Source organism: Anser brachyrhynchus, assembly GCF_964034855.1.
Source record: "Anser brachyrhynchus genome assembly, chromosome: 5".
NCBI lineage: Eukaryota > Metazoa > Chordata > Aves > Anseriformes > Anatidae > Anser > Anser brachyrhynchus.
In genome coordinates, this window is record NC_137699.1 from 6,583,732 (window position 1) to 6,600,862 (window position 17,131).

The following is a 17,131-nucleotide window of genomic DNA, read 5'->3' on the forward strand; positions in this document are numbered from 1 at the left end:
CTGAAAAGTTCCTGCATGGTCTTCTTCTTTGTCACCTTCTTTTCCTTCCTTGAGAGCAATCAATGTGAATCCTCGAAAGTATGCAGGAGTAGCAGCAGAAAGTGTCACTGAAATATAAGAAACAAAGAAAACATACTATTAGTTGTGAAGGCAGACACATGCCTATAATTTCTTAGTTCAATGTGAAATGTGTGTGCTTTAAATTGGTATTAACAAAAGCTAGAGCACTAACAACATGGAGCAGAGCCAGCCAGAACACAAAAATCTTCAGTCCAAGTTTCCACATAAACTGAAAAGCACTGGCAGAGTAGTGATGTGAAATCTCTCAGCTATTTTTTCATACCCTCTTTTTTTTTTCCCACACAGATTGCTCATCTGTTCAGCTCTACAGGAGGTTGTGTTGTGTTTTTTTGTTGTCGATGATGATGCTTTTCTGTTATTGTTTTGTTTTTATGCGAAGAAATATCTCTTGAAACATTTGGCTTCAGCTTTTGTCCTGCTTTGAGCACAGACAAGGATCTAGGCATTAGTACACAGAAAGTTTCTTTGACTCTAAAGCAACGTGACCATACTGCATGCCCCAGCTTAACTAGACAGAAGTGCTAGCTTTAAAACTATCCTTCATCTTCTTTACCCTGCTCCTTCCTTCCTCAGGGCAGAACAGGACACAAAGCTGAACTCCTGGGTAAAACCACCGTCTGTGGTTGTGCTGCCAAAGCATCCTACACATCAGCACAACACCTACCTTCACACTCCAGTCGTGACCACGAAGGTGCTGTTGACTGGAGCTGCTAGCAGAGAAGAAACAGTGTAACGCTGCCTATCCTGATTTTACTATGTTTGGCATCAGGATTGCATCCCTCACGTTCTGGTGGTGCAAGACACCTTTGTATGATCTTACTATTTGCCACTGCCAGTACCTAAGCATCACCTGAGCTTCGTGTCAGCTACAGCTCTTCTGAATGCTATAAAGCAAGATGAAACAGGGCAGAGCTTTGAGGCAAAACTTTTGGGGGTATTTAAACATTACTCAGCCTTTTTCAATGCCTTATAGGAATCGCAGTCTGAAACAGAGAAATTTTATGGAAAAAATCTGTTTGAATTAAAGGAAAATGGTCAGAAAACCAGACTACAAATCCTCACAAGTAGCTTTTACTTCAGCCACGATACAGACAGTGTTGCTTGTAGTGCACTATTGTCACGCTCTCAAACCCTGACTGGCACAATAGGAACTGAAGACCACCCAGAGTTTTCATGAGCAAACTGCAACTGCCAATTGCAATCGCTTCTTTCTAGCTGGGTATTCACGAGGGACTGCCTCTCACACAAACAGGACGCAAGGAGCTGCAACACGTTACTAACAATGACAGTCAGCCCTTAAAAGATACTCATTTCAGAATATGTTCAGATTTCATCTGGAATACGTGGAGCCCTTTTTGATCTAGAAATTCAGTAACAGAACAAACATATAAAATAGGATGTTTGAAGTTTTCTAGCATTACGCAGCAGTATTTGGGTCTAAAACCAATGGTGTTTGTACAAATGCATGTAACTTCTGCCTACTCGTGAAAATAGAGGACTGGACAAATACACAAAAAGTTAAAAACTGAAAGTGCCATTTTACACCAAAGTGAGTCGTCGTCTTTTTTTTTTTTTTATAAACACCTATACAAATATAAAGTACTGATAGGCATAAGGGCAAGCCCCCCAACTCCCATGATTTTCAGCCTGCTTTTCTATTCATTCCACAGAATCTTAGTATGAACTTAAACCTCATCATTTCTGGGGAGGAAGAAACTTTCACATTTTATGTATGGGAACCAAGTGGCTGCATAAGAGCAACTAAGATTTCTGACTATGTTTCTAAGTGTTGCTCTAATTTATTAATTCATTATCTGCCCAATAATTAGTATTGCTAGTCCAATTTTGCAAACATTTGCAGCCCAATCTAAATGAAAATTCATGACCAGCCCTTCGGTTACAGTAATTGAGAACAGCACTGCTGAACTCAGTGGGGATGAACCCATTGCACTCTTTTGAACACTGGTTCTTGGAAACTAATTGCCATAAAAGCATTTTACATGCAACAACTTTTTCCATATATCATACGTAATTCAAAAGTCTGAATCACTATGAGCAAAAAGTTACAGCAGAAATCCTTAAACGCTTACGCAAGGAAAGAGGGATTCCCGCTGTGAATTGACTCAACAGTTTTCATCCTCCTCCTCACGTTTATGGACCAACCCAGTTTCCAAACCCCTATCTACGAAACTGAGGGTATCTGAAATGCTACAACAGCTCTCAGGGGAAAAAAAAAAAAAAAAAAAAAGGAGGAGGAGGAGGAGAAGTCCCAAGCCTGACTCCCAGCTGTCGCACGCCCGGGGCGCCGCCGGGCTCCTCCCGAGGGCCGGGAGTTCCCCTGGGCTCGGCGCTGCTCCCGGCGTTGCAGAGAGACGGAGCGCTCCTCCCGCAGCGCCCGGCGGCAATTAGCGCTCACCCGGCGGCAATTAGCGCTCACCCGGCGCTTCCCGGAAACAGCAGCTCGGTCTCAGCGCAAGGCTCCAAGTTCAGGATCTCCCTTTCAAAGGACGGCTACGTACCAACAGGTTCTTTCGTCTGTTTCCATCCCCTCCGGCAAACCCCTAAGCACCTCGCGAGGCGGCTCTCTCACGCAGCTCCCCGGCCCTCCTGCTGCCCCGGGGTCCCCAGCTGAAGGGGGGATCAAAGCGGCAGCTCCATGGCTCCGGGGCAAGAAGGCTGCCTGACTCCGTCCTAGGCTGCTGCACATCCTGCGTCCGCCCTGCGCAAGTACCGACAGCTACGCTTTTATGTCTGCTTCTGTCCGGAACTGGTGATACAGGGGAAATGCTGAGATAGGTACAGAACGAGGGCTCCCTTGTACATCACAGGCAAGAGCGCTTGCACATCGGGCAGAAGAAAGAAATTCAAAAGATTCAGCGTTCCTCGGAAGAGAAGTCCCGAACCGGCCACAAAGGGAGTGCGCAGCATCAGCTCAGCTTGGCCTTGGCAGACGTGGGAGTGCAGACTGTTGGGAACAGGGGCACGAAGAAGGACGGCGCTACCTAAGCGCTGCAGCGAGGGACTGCACAAGTCGCATCCTCACCCTCCTCATCAGCACACCAGTTCCAGGATATCACGGCAAAAACCACGCACTGCGTGTTAGCACGTCAAATGGATGTACTGCTACCTTTCTTACAGGCTACTTCGTGTATTTTTTTAACAGGTTGAAACCTAACTCATTCTTCCTGGAAAGCTCATGCAAAATTAACAATCTACAAATCAATAGAGCTAAGACTGATTAGTTTCAAGGACAATTACCCAGTAACACTGAATTAAACTTCAGGCCTGTCTGTGCCTTCCTCTTGGAGGAAAGGAGAGCAGCTACCTTGGGCCCAAGCTGAGCAGCAGGGAGAGGGGACCATGCCCCAGGGCGGTGTGCCCACAGACAAGCCTGGTACCAGTGGAAGACCAGCTCCCCACACACGTTTCTCTGTCTGCTCCCCAGGGGAGGAAGTGACATTGCAGGCTGAAGGACCAGGCGAAGAAAGGCCACGGCCCCAAGAGCCCCAAATAAGATGTCAGAAACTTTTCATGCCACCTCCCTTGGGGGAACCACAAGGCCCAGAGCCATTGCTCCTGCATCGCACGTGAGGGAGGAAATAAGGATGGCTGCTCAGCCCTGCTTCCTCATTCTTCTTCGTTGTCAGATATGGGAGAACGTGTCCTTTTTTATATTTATTTACTGCTGCCGGGGGAAATGCATACACATTCAAAGAGATTATTCAGTGCTCAGGGCCATTTTCCTCTATTAGTACTCCATTGAGATGGAAAGCACAACTTCTATACACCCAAACAGATCCCTGTTGATCTAAAGGTGAGCAACTGGAGGAAGTTTTCCCAAAGACAAAGGGTGGCTGTGAACTGCAGTCTTCTGACTGCCACACCACTGGAGCGCTGCAGCACTTCCTCCAGTCACCGCAGCTCCAAGGCCTGAGGCGGAAGGCACGTCGAGCAGCGATCCGGAGTAACAAACGTAGCTGGATGCCTCCACACCATCGGGTTAGTGGCGTACTGGATTTGTATGTAGAGTGAGTTCCTGCGTTATCCACCTTGCATAAATACTAGTTTATTCCAGGAGCCCACTAGGAAATGTGCCAAGGATCCAGATTGAATTAAATGAGACAGGGGCCATGGAAACAGGCATATTTGGCTCCAACTCAACTGAGGTTGTGCAAATCCTCTGCAGTGTAGTCCATCTAGCAATTTACAGCTAAAACCCCCACAGATGTGCTATAATCCCACATTTTTAATTGTTAGTTAGATTTTCTAACCTTTGTATAAAACAGTAGCATAGTTCCAGTTGTTCCACAGAATTTCCTTCAAAAATGAGCTCTTAAAAACATTCCACAGTGCTGCTAGTTTTATCTATTGTCACGGATAATGTATGTTAGGGTAACATTTACTTATGTTCTTCCAACCCTCCACAAAGTGTCCTTAAAGGACCATTCAGAATAAAGTATTCAGGTGGCACATAAGCTTAAATATCAAAACCATGTGTTTTGATCTACATTTTCAATTTTTATTATTAGCTGTAATTTTCTCATTTCTAAGATATTACAATATGCTAATGTGATTATTGATTGAGCTCCTAACATCAAGATCTAGTATGTCCACAAAATTAATTCTAATCCATTCAGGGCTTTCTTTGCCCCTACATTTCCATGTAATAGAAACTTCTTTGGCAGGTGCCTCTAAATATCCAGTAATACTTTCACAGAAGTAAATTCCCAAACTTCTGAAGAACATTCACATATCTGTCACTGTCGAGGAACTTGACACTTACTTCTCTTTATCCTGCTTGGTAGACGTGCAACATGGAATCTTTCAGACTCCAGGTACTAATCCTAATGTCTGGAACGGTTAACTGACTGATGGGAAATGCACATTTCCTCACACCACATTTAAATGTCAGTTATTGAGAAAAAACTTTATCACAAATCCCACAAAGTTACAGCCTGGTACTCAAAACAGGTTAATCAATGCAGCAGATATTTTTTCCCATTCTTTAAGAGAACAGGATGTGTAGACTTTTTTTTCTTCCCATCTGTCCTAAGACTCCCATGTTCGTGCAATGGGAAAACCTTGTTCTTTACACTGACTCCAAGGAAGGTCAGGAGAAATACTTAGAAGAAACTCTTACAATTGGTTTTCCAAAGTGATGATTTCCCAAAGAACCCATTCATTTTGCCTATAAAAGAGATGGGGTAAAGTACATAAAATAAAAATTTAAAAAAAAGACCAATTTATTTTCAAAGTACTTTTAAAATACAAAGTTGACAGCGTATTCCATAAAGGTTTGTTTCCAAAGGGATTGTGTAGTGAGGCAGGAAAAGTGACCAAAAACTGCCTTTTTCTAATTAATAGATAAAGATGCTGAAGAGTGTTTTGGAAGTTAATTTCAAGGATTGTATGTGAAATGTTCGGCAGAGACTGAATGCCTCCATCTCTTATTTACAGTGGTCATTAGCACCATCTCCTCTGGCTCTTTCCTGTTTGAGCCATCTGTTCTTTTCCCCAGGAAAAAAAAAGGGGGGGGGGGGGTAAACAGAAGTGCAAAATGTGGGAAGTTGGCAGCATGCTGCATCACTGTTTGCCCATATGCTAACTCATTATATTAACATTCATATCTCAGGGCAAGACCAACTAGCTCCGAGTTTCCTCTCCTTTCTGCTGGATGCTGAAGCTTCTACTCCCTGTGCTACGTTTAAAGGGGTAGGAAGCAATCCTACAGAAGGAGGTAAAAGAGGGAAGAGTGAGTGCGTTTTGTGTCACGTCAACTTGTAACGTTGAGCTGAGCCGGCAGAGAGAATTCATAAAAGAAAGGAAAATCCTCTTAATACTGAGTTCGTGTTTAAGAGTGAAGTGACACCGTGAAATCCAACTCGCTCTCACTTGTCATGAAAGCATCCCCGATAAAGTAATGCGTGGGAGCACGTTACCCTGCCTTAACCCACACAGTCACATACACGCTCCAGAAGGGATAGGGAGGTGACATGCAGAGAGAGCCCCGTTGTAGTTTCGGGGACACTTGTCCTGACCGCGCTGCTGCTGTCGGAAGGAAAGGACGGCCAACTTACCCCGGTAACTGTTCCCAGGCTTGTAAAATTCTGGATCGCCCTCCACCCTGAGGCTAAATTCATTGTACCCTTCCCTCCTGGTGCCTTGGGCTCGCAGGATCCGGCTGCAGTATCCCTCGGATTTCGCGGCTTTCTCCAGGGTTTCGTCCGAGAACCCCTTCGCCACCAAGGGGACCGTCAGCGCCAGCAGCCGCAGGGCCAGGGGCTGCAGCCGGGCTCCCATCCTGGGCGCTCCGCACAACTTCTGCCCCCGGGACGGCTCGGCTCGGCTCGGCACGGCTCGGGCAGCGCCAGCCGGCGGCGGCCCCCAGCAGGAGGCTGCGGGCGCGCAGGGACCGGGCTCGGCGGCTGCGGGGAGAGGGAGGGGAAGGCGGGGAGGGCAGAGCCGGAGGAGAGGGGAGGAGAAGGGAGGCGGGGAGGGAGGGGAGGAGGGAAGCCTAACGCTGCCCAGACCCCGGCGCGGGGCTGGCGGCGGGGTGGTGCCCGCCCGCGGGGCCGCTGCAGCCGCAGCCGGGCAGCGCGCACCGCGGGTAGCGGGGGGAGAGAGGGACCCGGGGACGGTCCCGGCCGCAGCCCCCGGCCCTCGCCTTCCTCCGAGCCGGGGCACATCGCGAACGGCACCGCCTGAAGGGGCGCGGAAGGAGCAGGAGAGCCGCCGGCTCGGCGGGGAGCAGCCCCGGGGCGCCCGGGCACGGCTCGGCCCGGCACGGCTCGGCCCGGCCGCACCGCACGGCAGCCCCGGAGCAGCCCCCCCCGGAGCGTGGGAAAGCCCCCACACCCACCCAGGGCCAGACGGGAGCGCGACTCCCGCTTCACGCAGCGCAAGGACGCCGAGGGGCTTGCCTGGAGCCCCCAAAAGTTCACAGCAGCGGGGAGCAGGGTGAACCTAGGCCCCCCTAGGGTCCCCCCCCGGCGTGCGGTGAGGCCCGAGGGCTGCCCTTCTCTCGCTCCCTCCGCTGCACGGCCGGCGGAGGGGAAAGGCTGAAAGGCGGGTCCGAGCTGAGGACCTGAGCGGGCGCTTGAGGCTGCCGGCTGTACGGGAGGGCACGGAGCCCTGCCCAGCCCCGACCGCTTTCCCTCAGACGAGGCTGAAGCGGATCAATGACCGTGAACACGACCGGGCACAACTTCCAAGAGGCGTGGGAAAGAGGGAGCAGCCTGAAGCCCTCCCTGCCCCTACGAGGAGCAGACCGTAATTAGCTGGGTTCCAAACTCACCTTTGGACGTTGGTTGGCAACAGCTTAGTGCTGTTGTCCAAATACAGGCATTTCTCCATCAAGGTCTGTGCGAGGTGCTGAATGTTTTACTTTAAGAGCTTGCTACTGCAAGCTCCTCTATAGGGTAAGCCTTTATGTTACATATTTGTAAAGAATATAAACCAGCACAGCCTCAAAACACATGCTCAATGTTAAGAGCTGGATGAGATTTTAGTTTTCACTGCAAATACAGATTTATTGACAGCGTCCGTCCACGTGCTTGTGAAGCAGTGGCAGCCAAAACTCCTGTAAGTGCACTGAATGACAGCAGCCAAGCCTTACCAGCAGGCACACGTGCTTAGGCTCCCACCAGGGCAGCCCTGGTACCACCTACATTGCTTCTGGCAGCCCCCTTGCAGAGCCAGGCCGACAGCTGAGATCTCCACCGCTGAGAGAAGGGTTCGACTACAGGAGGAAGGAGGATAAAGGGTCTTTCCAGCACAAGTTTCTTTTTCTGCTCCTCTCATCACTTTGAATGAGACAGAAACAGCAATCTTGGCTTTCCCATGTAATCTGCCGGGTTGTCTGCCCCCACTCAACCCTTTCCCTTCGCTGTCCTCTCATGCCCAACCCACCAGTACAAGGGCAACTTCACCCATCGCCTTCAGAGCAACAATATTGGCTGCTTTTGCTACTGACGCTTTCAGTTCGCTTGGTTACGCAGGCTATTTAGTTGCATGCTTCCCAAGACTCACGTCCATTTAGATAATTAACTGACTAAGTTCAGCAATGCCACAGGCTCCTGGGTATCGTTTGACGGCTATATTCAGCTCACTCGTTTTACGAGAACTAGGTCCGCTTTAGCCACGTTCCTCAGTCAACTTTATCAGTTAACAAAACCAAACCAATATGCAACTGAAACTGACAAGACAACTAAAACCATACTGGCATAAGACACCTGCTAATTTGCTTCATTCTCAATCCTTGGCTTCTCATTTCTTTTGCTGAGATTGATTGAAAAGCAATTACCTGACTGAAGCATTCACAGCAGGAACCGCACACATTCCTGCACAATCCACTTCTGTTTGGAGCCAGAGTTCTGGGCTCTAACTCGCAGCTCCTCCAATGATTTCAAGTCACCTCCACAGCTTTTTTGTTTTTACATAGTATCAAACTAATGGTTAACTAATTCATCAGCACCTATTAACTCTTCATCTTACAACACATCCTGTATCTATTACTTTTTTTCCTCCCTGAATTGGTCTGACCTGTCTCTTCTGACTTTTTTTTATTTGGTTTAAAAGCTAAAGCATTGGAAAGTTTCCTGGAAAGGTACAATACAGTGTCTTGTTAAGAGGGAATGCTTCAACTTAGCAACTGATACAGATAAATTAACTTGCACTGCCTACAGCCATGAAATGAGTAATTTGTTGTCGAGACGTTTTTAGAATATGGGCGATGTCATTAAGCACGGGCATCCTCAGGGTTTTCTATTTGTTCTACTAATTAGTGTGTGTTTGCCTAAAGCATCCAGCATGATGTACCAGTCAAAGACACATGCAAACTGATGAATCCGACCATCCATGGCAAATTTAACAGAGAAAGCTTCGTATCTTAGAGACTGCAGTGCTGCTTTTCTTTGTGTACTTTCTGGGATGAATAAAGTTGCTGTTCATGACTGTTAGGCATAACAATCATTACTGGGGTAATATCGCATTTGATGGAGCCGTTATGGTTGGAGAAAGCTCCTTCCCTCCGCCCCCCGCCCCAACAGCAGGCTTTCCTAACAAACAAAAACACAAGAGCTGCCATCTTTCATACCTTTTGCTGCTTCTGATAAGAAGCTCATTTTAAAATGAGATTTTAGAGGACTGCACTAACTACTGCAGAACATCCCTGCATTGACTGGAAGATATCGTAGGTGGTGTTTTAAATTTTCTTTATTCCCCACCTTCTGCTTCTATGCTTTCAAATAGCTATGCAAAGTCTCAGGAAGTATGCGCAAGGCGAGATGTGCAATGTAATAGCTGTCTATGCAACGCTTGACTTTAAAGCCCCTAGTACCCGAAGTAAAAGAGCCTCAGGTCAATGTCTATACTGATTGCAAAACTACTGTACCCCTCACAGGAGTCTGTTCAGAGAGCCTCCAAAACTAGCCAGTTAAAACCATCAGGGTGACAGGTACCTTAAATATCTTGGTCATCGGCTGCTTGATAGCCTTACTGGGCAGTAGGATTCACCCGTATATAGTGATAACAACAAAGGAATAAGTCTTTCAAAAGTTGACTGACAAGAGTGATGCCTCCTCTTTTACACAAGCGCTGGTAATTATAGTATTCAATTAGGGTATTAGAGACACAGGTTTCAATTCTGTGCTTGGCTTGCAACTGTTCAAAGCCTCGTGTCTAACCTGTCAGGAAGCTTCTCACCATGAAGTTATAAGCCTTCTGAGCAAGTCCCTCATGGAAATGTCAGATTTCTAAATTTGAACCAAAGATCAAATGAATGGCCAGAGAGAAGGGAAAGCGAGTGTGCCCTATCAATTACATGCATTTCCTGGAGACTGACATCTGGGGTGCCATTTCTTCCTCAGAAGACGTTAATTACATTGGGATCAATAGCTGTTTAGGTGCTCAGCTAATGCTGGAAGTTTTCAGTAAGTGCATTCTGAACGCTGCCACCAAATTAGGACACATAGGTTGATGACAGCCCCCAAAAGACCCTTTCCTCCGAGACAGATGTTGGTTGCTCATTACTATCAGGACAGAGGATGCTGCTGCTCTGGCAAAAGAAGAGTGCATCAGATGACTAGCAAGTAACACTGCAAAACAATGTGCAGTAAAATCTTCGGTGACTAGGAGCGTAAGCAGGGAATTTGAGGATTGCAATCTCAAATACCCCTATCCCATTTTCAGATCTTTGTCTTAATATAGATCAATTAGCCTCATTTGCATTTCCATCTCTTCCCCCTCCAGCAGCCACATTCGTTTTTTCTTGAACAAAATGGAATCTTCCTCTATTAGTTTAGATGGAAGAATATTCCTGTTGCTACTAAAATTCCCCTCTGTTTACAGCAAGAATAGGGCTTTTCTAATACCGACTGGTCCGTGCTGTCTTAGAAGCCTGTTTAGAAAGAGATCTGGAGAAATCTGTTATCCTATTAGACAAAGAAAATGGCTTGGGAGACACTTAAGATGATTTCTTACAGCTCTGTGGCACTGTTCTCAACTTCCTTTCTCCTAGGAATCCACGAAGTGAAGAGTAATGACAGCAAATGTTTGCAGAGGTCTGTTCACCATTTATACTACTGTCAGTCAATACAATGCCTCTCCAATATTAAACTTCCCAGTAGCTCAATTACATTTGCCTGTTTAGCCGTGCATGTCAGCAGCATATTTTTACACTGACAATACAATTTCTAATACATTTCATAGAAATATTTGGGTCCTGACATGATGAGAATAGCATCATATATATTGTTAGAGAAACACTGCAATGCTGAGAGAAAGGGAGAGAGAGAGAGAAAAGCACAGTTAAGGCTTCCTTTGGACTTAACTGCAGCAAAAACTGGGGGACAACACGTGTGTTTGAAATTGCACTGGGACTGCAAAAGAGCTAGAAAAGTCTTGCTAGCACCTTGGTAACACAGGCAGAACAGGATTTAAAACAAAGCTGCTTTTGAATGGACCTTTCGAGATTAAATGTTGACAGAAACTCATCCTCCACACTGGCTATTTTGGGGAGGTTTGCTACAGCAAGACCCAGGCTTCTTGGAATATTTAAACTCAGGATTCCTTCCAATACCAGACAGTAAATATGTTCTTAAAAATCTCTTCCTTTTTCCCACACAATGAGTCTCAAGAGCTATCTTGGGAATCCCAGAGAACTCCCAAGAGTAAGCTAAACAGAAACAGGTTCTGCAAACCCAACACGCAGCTTCATTTACCCCTAAGGAAGTTTATTGCTGCAAACCTGGAGCACCAACAATTTTCAGACCGCATCTCTTCCAGCTACACCTGACCGCCACCCCCTCACATATTGCTGCTTGGGAGCTCCGTGTTCAGCACTACCCCGCTGCCACGAGGAGCAGAGAACATGTCCCGTGGTCCTCGCCACCGCCTCCGCCCACCGCTGCGGCCCCACCACCACAGTGTCCAGGGGCACTTTGGCATGACCCTGCTTAAAAAAAGAAAAGAGACTAAGTTTATCTATGCTCTTTCCAAACTAAGCCACAAAACAAGAAATACGCAAAAGTCTGTGTTAATTTGGAACCTGAATCCCAACCCAAAATTCAGTGTCTTGGTTTATTCAGCCACGTCTCATGGCTTTTACATGTTTGCTGTTCTCAGCCTTGACTTCAGTGCCTTTAACTTGACCAAACTGGCTAAAATACTAAAGAAAACAATAAAACTGAATTAAGCTTTTCAGCAGCTTCACTATTTAGAGTTAGCTATGCAGTGGTTTCTTATCACCATATTTTAGTTCTTCAGTTGCTCAACACCTATAGATTGGCTATTGCTCTGACACGTTCACCCTGCATTTTTATTCCTCTGAGGCACATGATAAAGCTCCTGTTTCTGCAGGAGCTGAACTCTTAAAGTTGTAAGGAACTTTCAGTGTTGCTAGCAAAAAAAATTCAGGGCAAATATTAATGCAATTCAATGTTGCATAGATAGAAACTCCTTTTCTGACCAATTCCCAGGCTGCACATGTTTTCAGGAAGAATATAAAAGACAACTTATGCAGTAAAAGAAAATGATTGGTTTATATCTGGACAAATCATGTATAAAAACGATCACCAAGCTCTATGCCTGCCTAACATTTATTCAACCAATCCTCCAGCATTTTTATAGTGATATAGTGATTAAAGCTTCAATCAACTTTCAATTCAACAAAAGACCAAAACCAAGAATTACATCTTTGTCAAAAACACGCACACACACAAAAGAGATAGAGAGAGGAAAAACTTATTTGTGATTTCTGGTACTGATCATGAATAAAGACAGAAGACAACAGAATAAAAAATAAATAAGGTGATGCCACCAGTTAACTCACTGACACATTTGCAGGCTGACACTACAATTCAAGCACACCAGTATGTTTGCAAAATAGCATCATCTCCCAAAGCAAGCTTTTTACAACAACTTCCTGCTACTTGCTATGAGTTTGTTTTGTCTATGTTCTCCTGTTGGACTCAGTTCTTCCTTTTAAAGAAAATATTTACTGTAACTTGTTGGACTGATGTGTGTTTTTTTCATCCGTTATTAGATGGCAGGTTTACTTGAACCTCTGATCGTCAACTGCAACGCCACTGCAGCTTACAGACTAGTGGCACATCCGTTACAAAACCTTTTTTCCCTGGAAATCCAAATCAGCAACTTCAATTTGCACTGGGTTGAATACTGAATATTTGGAAGTAGAATGAATTCTCAGGGTGGTGGTGTTCATAAGGTGCCAGAAACAAAGACAGAGGAGAGCCTGTGGCCACGCTGCAAGGGTGGGACTGAGAGCAGAGACTTGCAATTCAGGATTCATTTTGCCACTCAACAGCTGGGCTGAACCTGGGCTCACTGCATCTCGGGAGCTCAGTTCCCTATCAGGGCAGCAGATTAATCTCTCTGCAAAGCACCAAGATCCACAGACAGGAAGCACAACCTAACAATGGCTAGTTCTATGTATTATTACTGCATTAAACGGTTAAAGCTCTACAAGTATTAGAACATGGTTTCAAAACAGGTTTTGGTCACCCACAGATTTTCAGAAAGTCTTCTTTCCCTGTATTTGTGCAACTCATGATTATGTCAAGTATTGCCAGATATTCCTGTGGGTCACTAGGACTTCAGATGAAGAGCAGATAGTCACTATCCACATGATCTCTACACAGGGATTTTGCACTTGGAGGTATCAGGAAGAAACAGCAGTTTTTCAACACTGTTTCTTAAACCTCTGACTCATAGTTCAAGTATTAAAGGAGCCTAGGGAAATCTTTCAAAGGTTTACAGAGCCATTTCTTTTTTTTTTTTTTTGTATCAAAGGACATTTTGCAGCAATTTAGATAGGAATCTAAACTGTCTGACACCCAGTGAGTAAAGAATATGTATATGAAAATTTTTCAAATATGTATATTCATACATATAAAAAAACATGTTAAACATTAACATTTCTTAATTGGTAAATACATAGAAGACCAACTAGGTAAAGGTACTATGCTATCAATGTGTTTCATTGCACGCTCTGTGGACGCCATCTTATTTTAATTGTCAGCATACGAGGTTAAAATTGCAAGCTGGTAGTGCCAAACAAGGTTTGTGGGAGGAGGAAATACCTTTTGCCAGACCAGCTGGTATACTTGAAAAAACTGGACATGCTTGCAAGCATACCAGCCCTTCTGCAGGTCTGGAAAAAAAAAATAAAATCATATTTCAAAGCTAAATACATGTTCACAACAATTTCTCAAAGTTTAGTTAGCTACCCATTCACTAGGCAGTCTCTGTGAAGAAGAGAAATTGGTAAGTGTGAAGGAAAGAGAACGTGAAAAGGAGGAGGCAGAAAGAAGGAGGGTGATAAGTAGGTAGGAAAAAAAACATCATTTTATAGCCTACAGTATAAACAGAAGTTAGTGTGGGAAAGAAATACCAAAGTGCGCCATAAACCAATGTCTCTACTGAGCTACTGGTTTTTACTGCCCCATAGAGTGCTACGTCTGAGTTTGCAGGCTCAGCTTTGGAAAATATTTTGCAAGTTTACCTTGATGATAAAAACAGAGATATCAAAAGACAGAGAGATTGTTTCCTGGGGAATGTTGAAAAATAGCAGCTGGGTATTTTGTCCTTTACAGATGTCCCCCAAGAGGATCCCCAGGTGCATTGGGAGAGTAGATCACTTTCTTTGAGAAGCAAACCGTTAGTAACTACAAGTGCAATGATGGCAAGCAATTGACCAACAAATTAGTATTTCAGAATCAGTGGCACGGGTCACATCTTTTAGCTGAGCTGTCAATGAAGTCTACCAGTCTCCAGGCTTCAGCTCTGTAAGCCGACAGATCCATTTGCAATACTTCTGTGTGAATCACAAGAATTATTAAGAGAAATTTCCAACACTAAGATATGTAAACAAATCTAACCCCACCCTCAAAAAGCCTAGTATCAAACACATTTATGAAATCCGTGTCTCCTCCCTTCCTCCTTCTCTCAATCACGCCAGCAGTCTGGTAGGGATTTATTGGACTACTAGATTTCCTGCCTTCTCTTGTCCAAAGCAAAATATCCCATAACATCATATTTAGTACCTATCCCCTTTTAAATTATGATTATTGCTATTTTTGTGCACTACTAGACACGAAAGTCAAGGCTAGGTCATAAGTGTCCAAAGATACTGGTTTTATATTGATACCTTTTTTAACAAAACTTTTCTGCTGTTAGTAAAATATATATATATATATATATATTTTAAACCTATGTTATTTAGTATTGCTATAAACTACTTACAGTATTGACTGTAAGTTAACAAAGGCCTTCAGATTATGTATAGCTTTCCAATGGACACAGGGAAAAGTAACCAAGTTCTTGAGACAACTACAAAAAAAGGGAGGCAGTGCTGGCGTTGGTATTTTTTTTTAGCTGATTAGATCATCTTTTTTAATATATATATATCCCAGTCCAAGTTGTAACAAAGTATAGAAAAAGTGAATACATAAAGTTACTGGAGTTTAGATAATTATGGTAGTTATTTGCATCCATTAATTCTTTCTTAGACATCTGATGAAGTACCATATTAGCCACTGCTGCAGTAAGACAACAGTGTAAAGACAAATTTGACCACTGCTGCAGTAAGACAACAGTGTAAAGAAATAAATTTGATTACATACATAGATATCAATCATAAGAGAAAATTTGGACACTGTAGATAGCACTCTGTTTGGAGATTTGTTTCTTTGGTGACAGACGCTGAGTAATTCATTGTTTTTTTCAACTTATATTGTAAGTACCACCTTAACAAATAGAGCTAACCTGCTTTTCATCCTCCTAACCTGGATAGATTTCTTTCAGCGTGGAGAAAGAACTCTAGAGAGGACAGTTCTAAGCACTGCAAGTTGGAATGGCAGAATGCACAATGAAGGCAATAGCGATAGCAAACAACTGGTAGTATAGGAAGGAGTTTCAATGAATTGCTTGGGTTATAAGGGACCTTAAAGATCACCTAGTTCCAACCCCCTGCCATGGGCAGGGATGCCATCCACTAGATCAGGTTGCAATCTTCAGAAATCTGAAGACATAAACAGCACAGGAAAAGCAGACTTGATGATTGCAAAGCATAAGTTGGAAAAAGCAAGGGAACACAAAGGTCTCTATGGGCAGTAGCACACCTTCAGAAAAGTTCCAGCTCCCACAAGAAAACTCAAAATGGAACTGGTTAAGCTTTCACATTGACTATGCACTCAAGAACTTCAGGAACACTTGAGGAAATCAGTCTTCATTTACCTGACAGAAAATAATGCCACAGACTGAATAATGCAAAGCCATAAACTTGATGAGCTGTGCCACGAGAAGGACATATAACTGGTGAGAACTACTTGATCGTTAAGTTCAGTCCCCTGCAATTTTAGGCAGCGAGACTATAGATGTTTTTAGTACAGAACAGCTAAAAAAAAACAAAACTATAACATCTCACAAACATCAGAAGCCAAAAACATTCTCCAATATTTTGAAAGAAGCTTTAAAACTAGACTACCATGCAGTTGCTGTTTATCTGATCTTGAGCGTATTTCTTCCTGATCCATTTTTTTTCCATTTAATTCATAACAGACACAAAATAAATTTGAGAAGCTCCAGTTCATCCTGAGATGAACGTTTCATTTGAAATACAATAGTTCAGCTGGAAGGGCCCTACAAAGATCACCATGTCCAACTGCATGACCACTTCAGGGCAAACCACAAGTTCAAGCATATTATTGAGGTTGTTATCCAAGTGCCTCCTGAACACTGTGTGTTAATATTTGTGTTAATATTTGATTTCCATTGTGCCCATCTGATCCTCCCTCAGCTGTACCACAACTGTGGTAGTTATTCCCCCATCTTTTACAGTAAACTTTCCCATCTGCTGCATGCTCCATTCACCCTTTCAACATTACCTACTTGTTATCATTTCTCTCATTCACTTTGATAACACATCTATTAATAAAAGTTTTACTTTACACCCCTACTGTGTTTTCAAACCCTCCTGTTCTCATCTCTAAAATTGTCATTTTAGATGCTATTATAAAATTTACTAAGTAATTAACGGGTATTCTTGAAGAATGTGCTGTTCACTAAGAGGATCTCCAGCTGATAAACTCTTATACTGGGACAGAAAGCAATGGCATACATAAACCACAACACAGGGAAAGATTGTAAAACTGAGCAATGTTTGTGTCAAGATTATCTTATGTTTCCATAACACAAGAAAAGGAAGCACAGAAGATCTCACACAGAATTTGTGAAGTACCACGCCTCACAGTAACATCATAAAATAAATGTATGACCTCATTGTAATAGCTGCAGCTAGCGCACTCAGAACAGGTTCAGTCCCTTCAGCAAAGTCTTCAAGAACTGTGAACTACGATGGCCAAAAAGAAAGTTAAGGAAAAAAAAAATACAGTCATTAAAAAAAAAAATTGCCTGATTTTTAAACATTACTGGCCAAAATCAGTAAGTTTGTATCAAAGGGTTCAATAACTTCAGAGAGTAGATAAAATGTGCTAAAAAGAAAGTTCTTACAAGAAGTTCATTTACAGCTTCC

The 17,131-nt window shown here is 43.9% G+C and overlaps 1 protein-coding gene across 5 annotated transcripts in view; it reads right to left on the reverse strand.

Annotated features, from left to right (window-relative positions):
* The window catches only part of SPON1 (spondin 1), a 330,516-nt gene that overhangs the window by 178,918 nt on the left and 134,467 nt on the right, over positions 1 to 17,131 (reverse strand). For 4 of the 5 annotated variants that reach the window (XM_080592283.1, XM_080592282.1, XM_080592281.1 and 1 more), the window contains one exon: positions 1 to 107. In XM_080592283.1, the coding sequence (XP_080448409.1) occupies positions 1 to 107 (107 nt within the window). Of the gene's footprint in view, positions 108 to 6,158; positions 6,537 to 17,131 lie in introns of those variants that run through there. The other variant, XM_080592280.1, reaches the window with a different exon arrangement.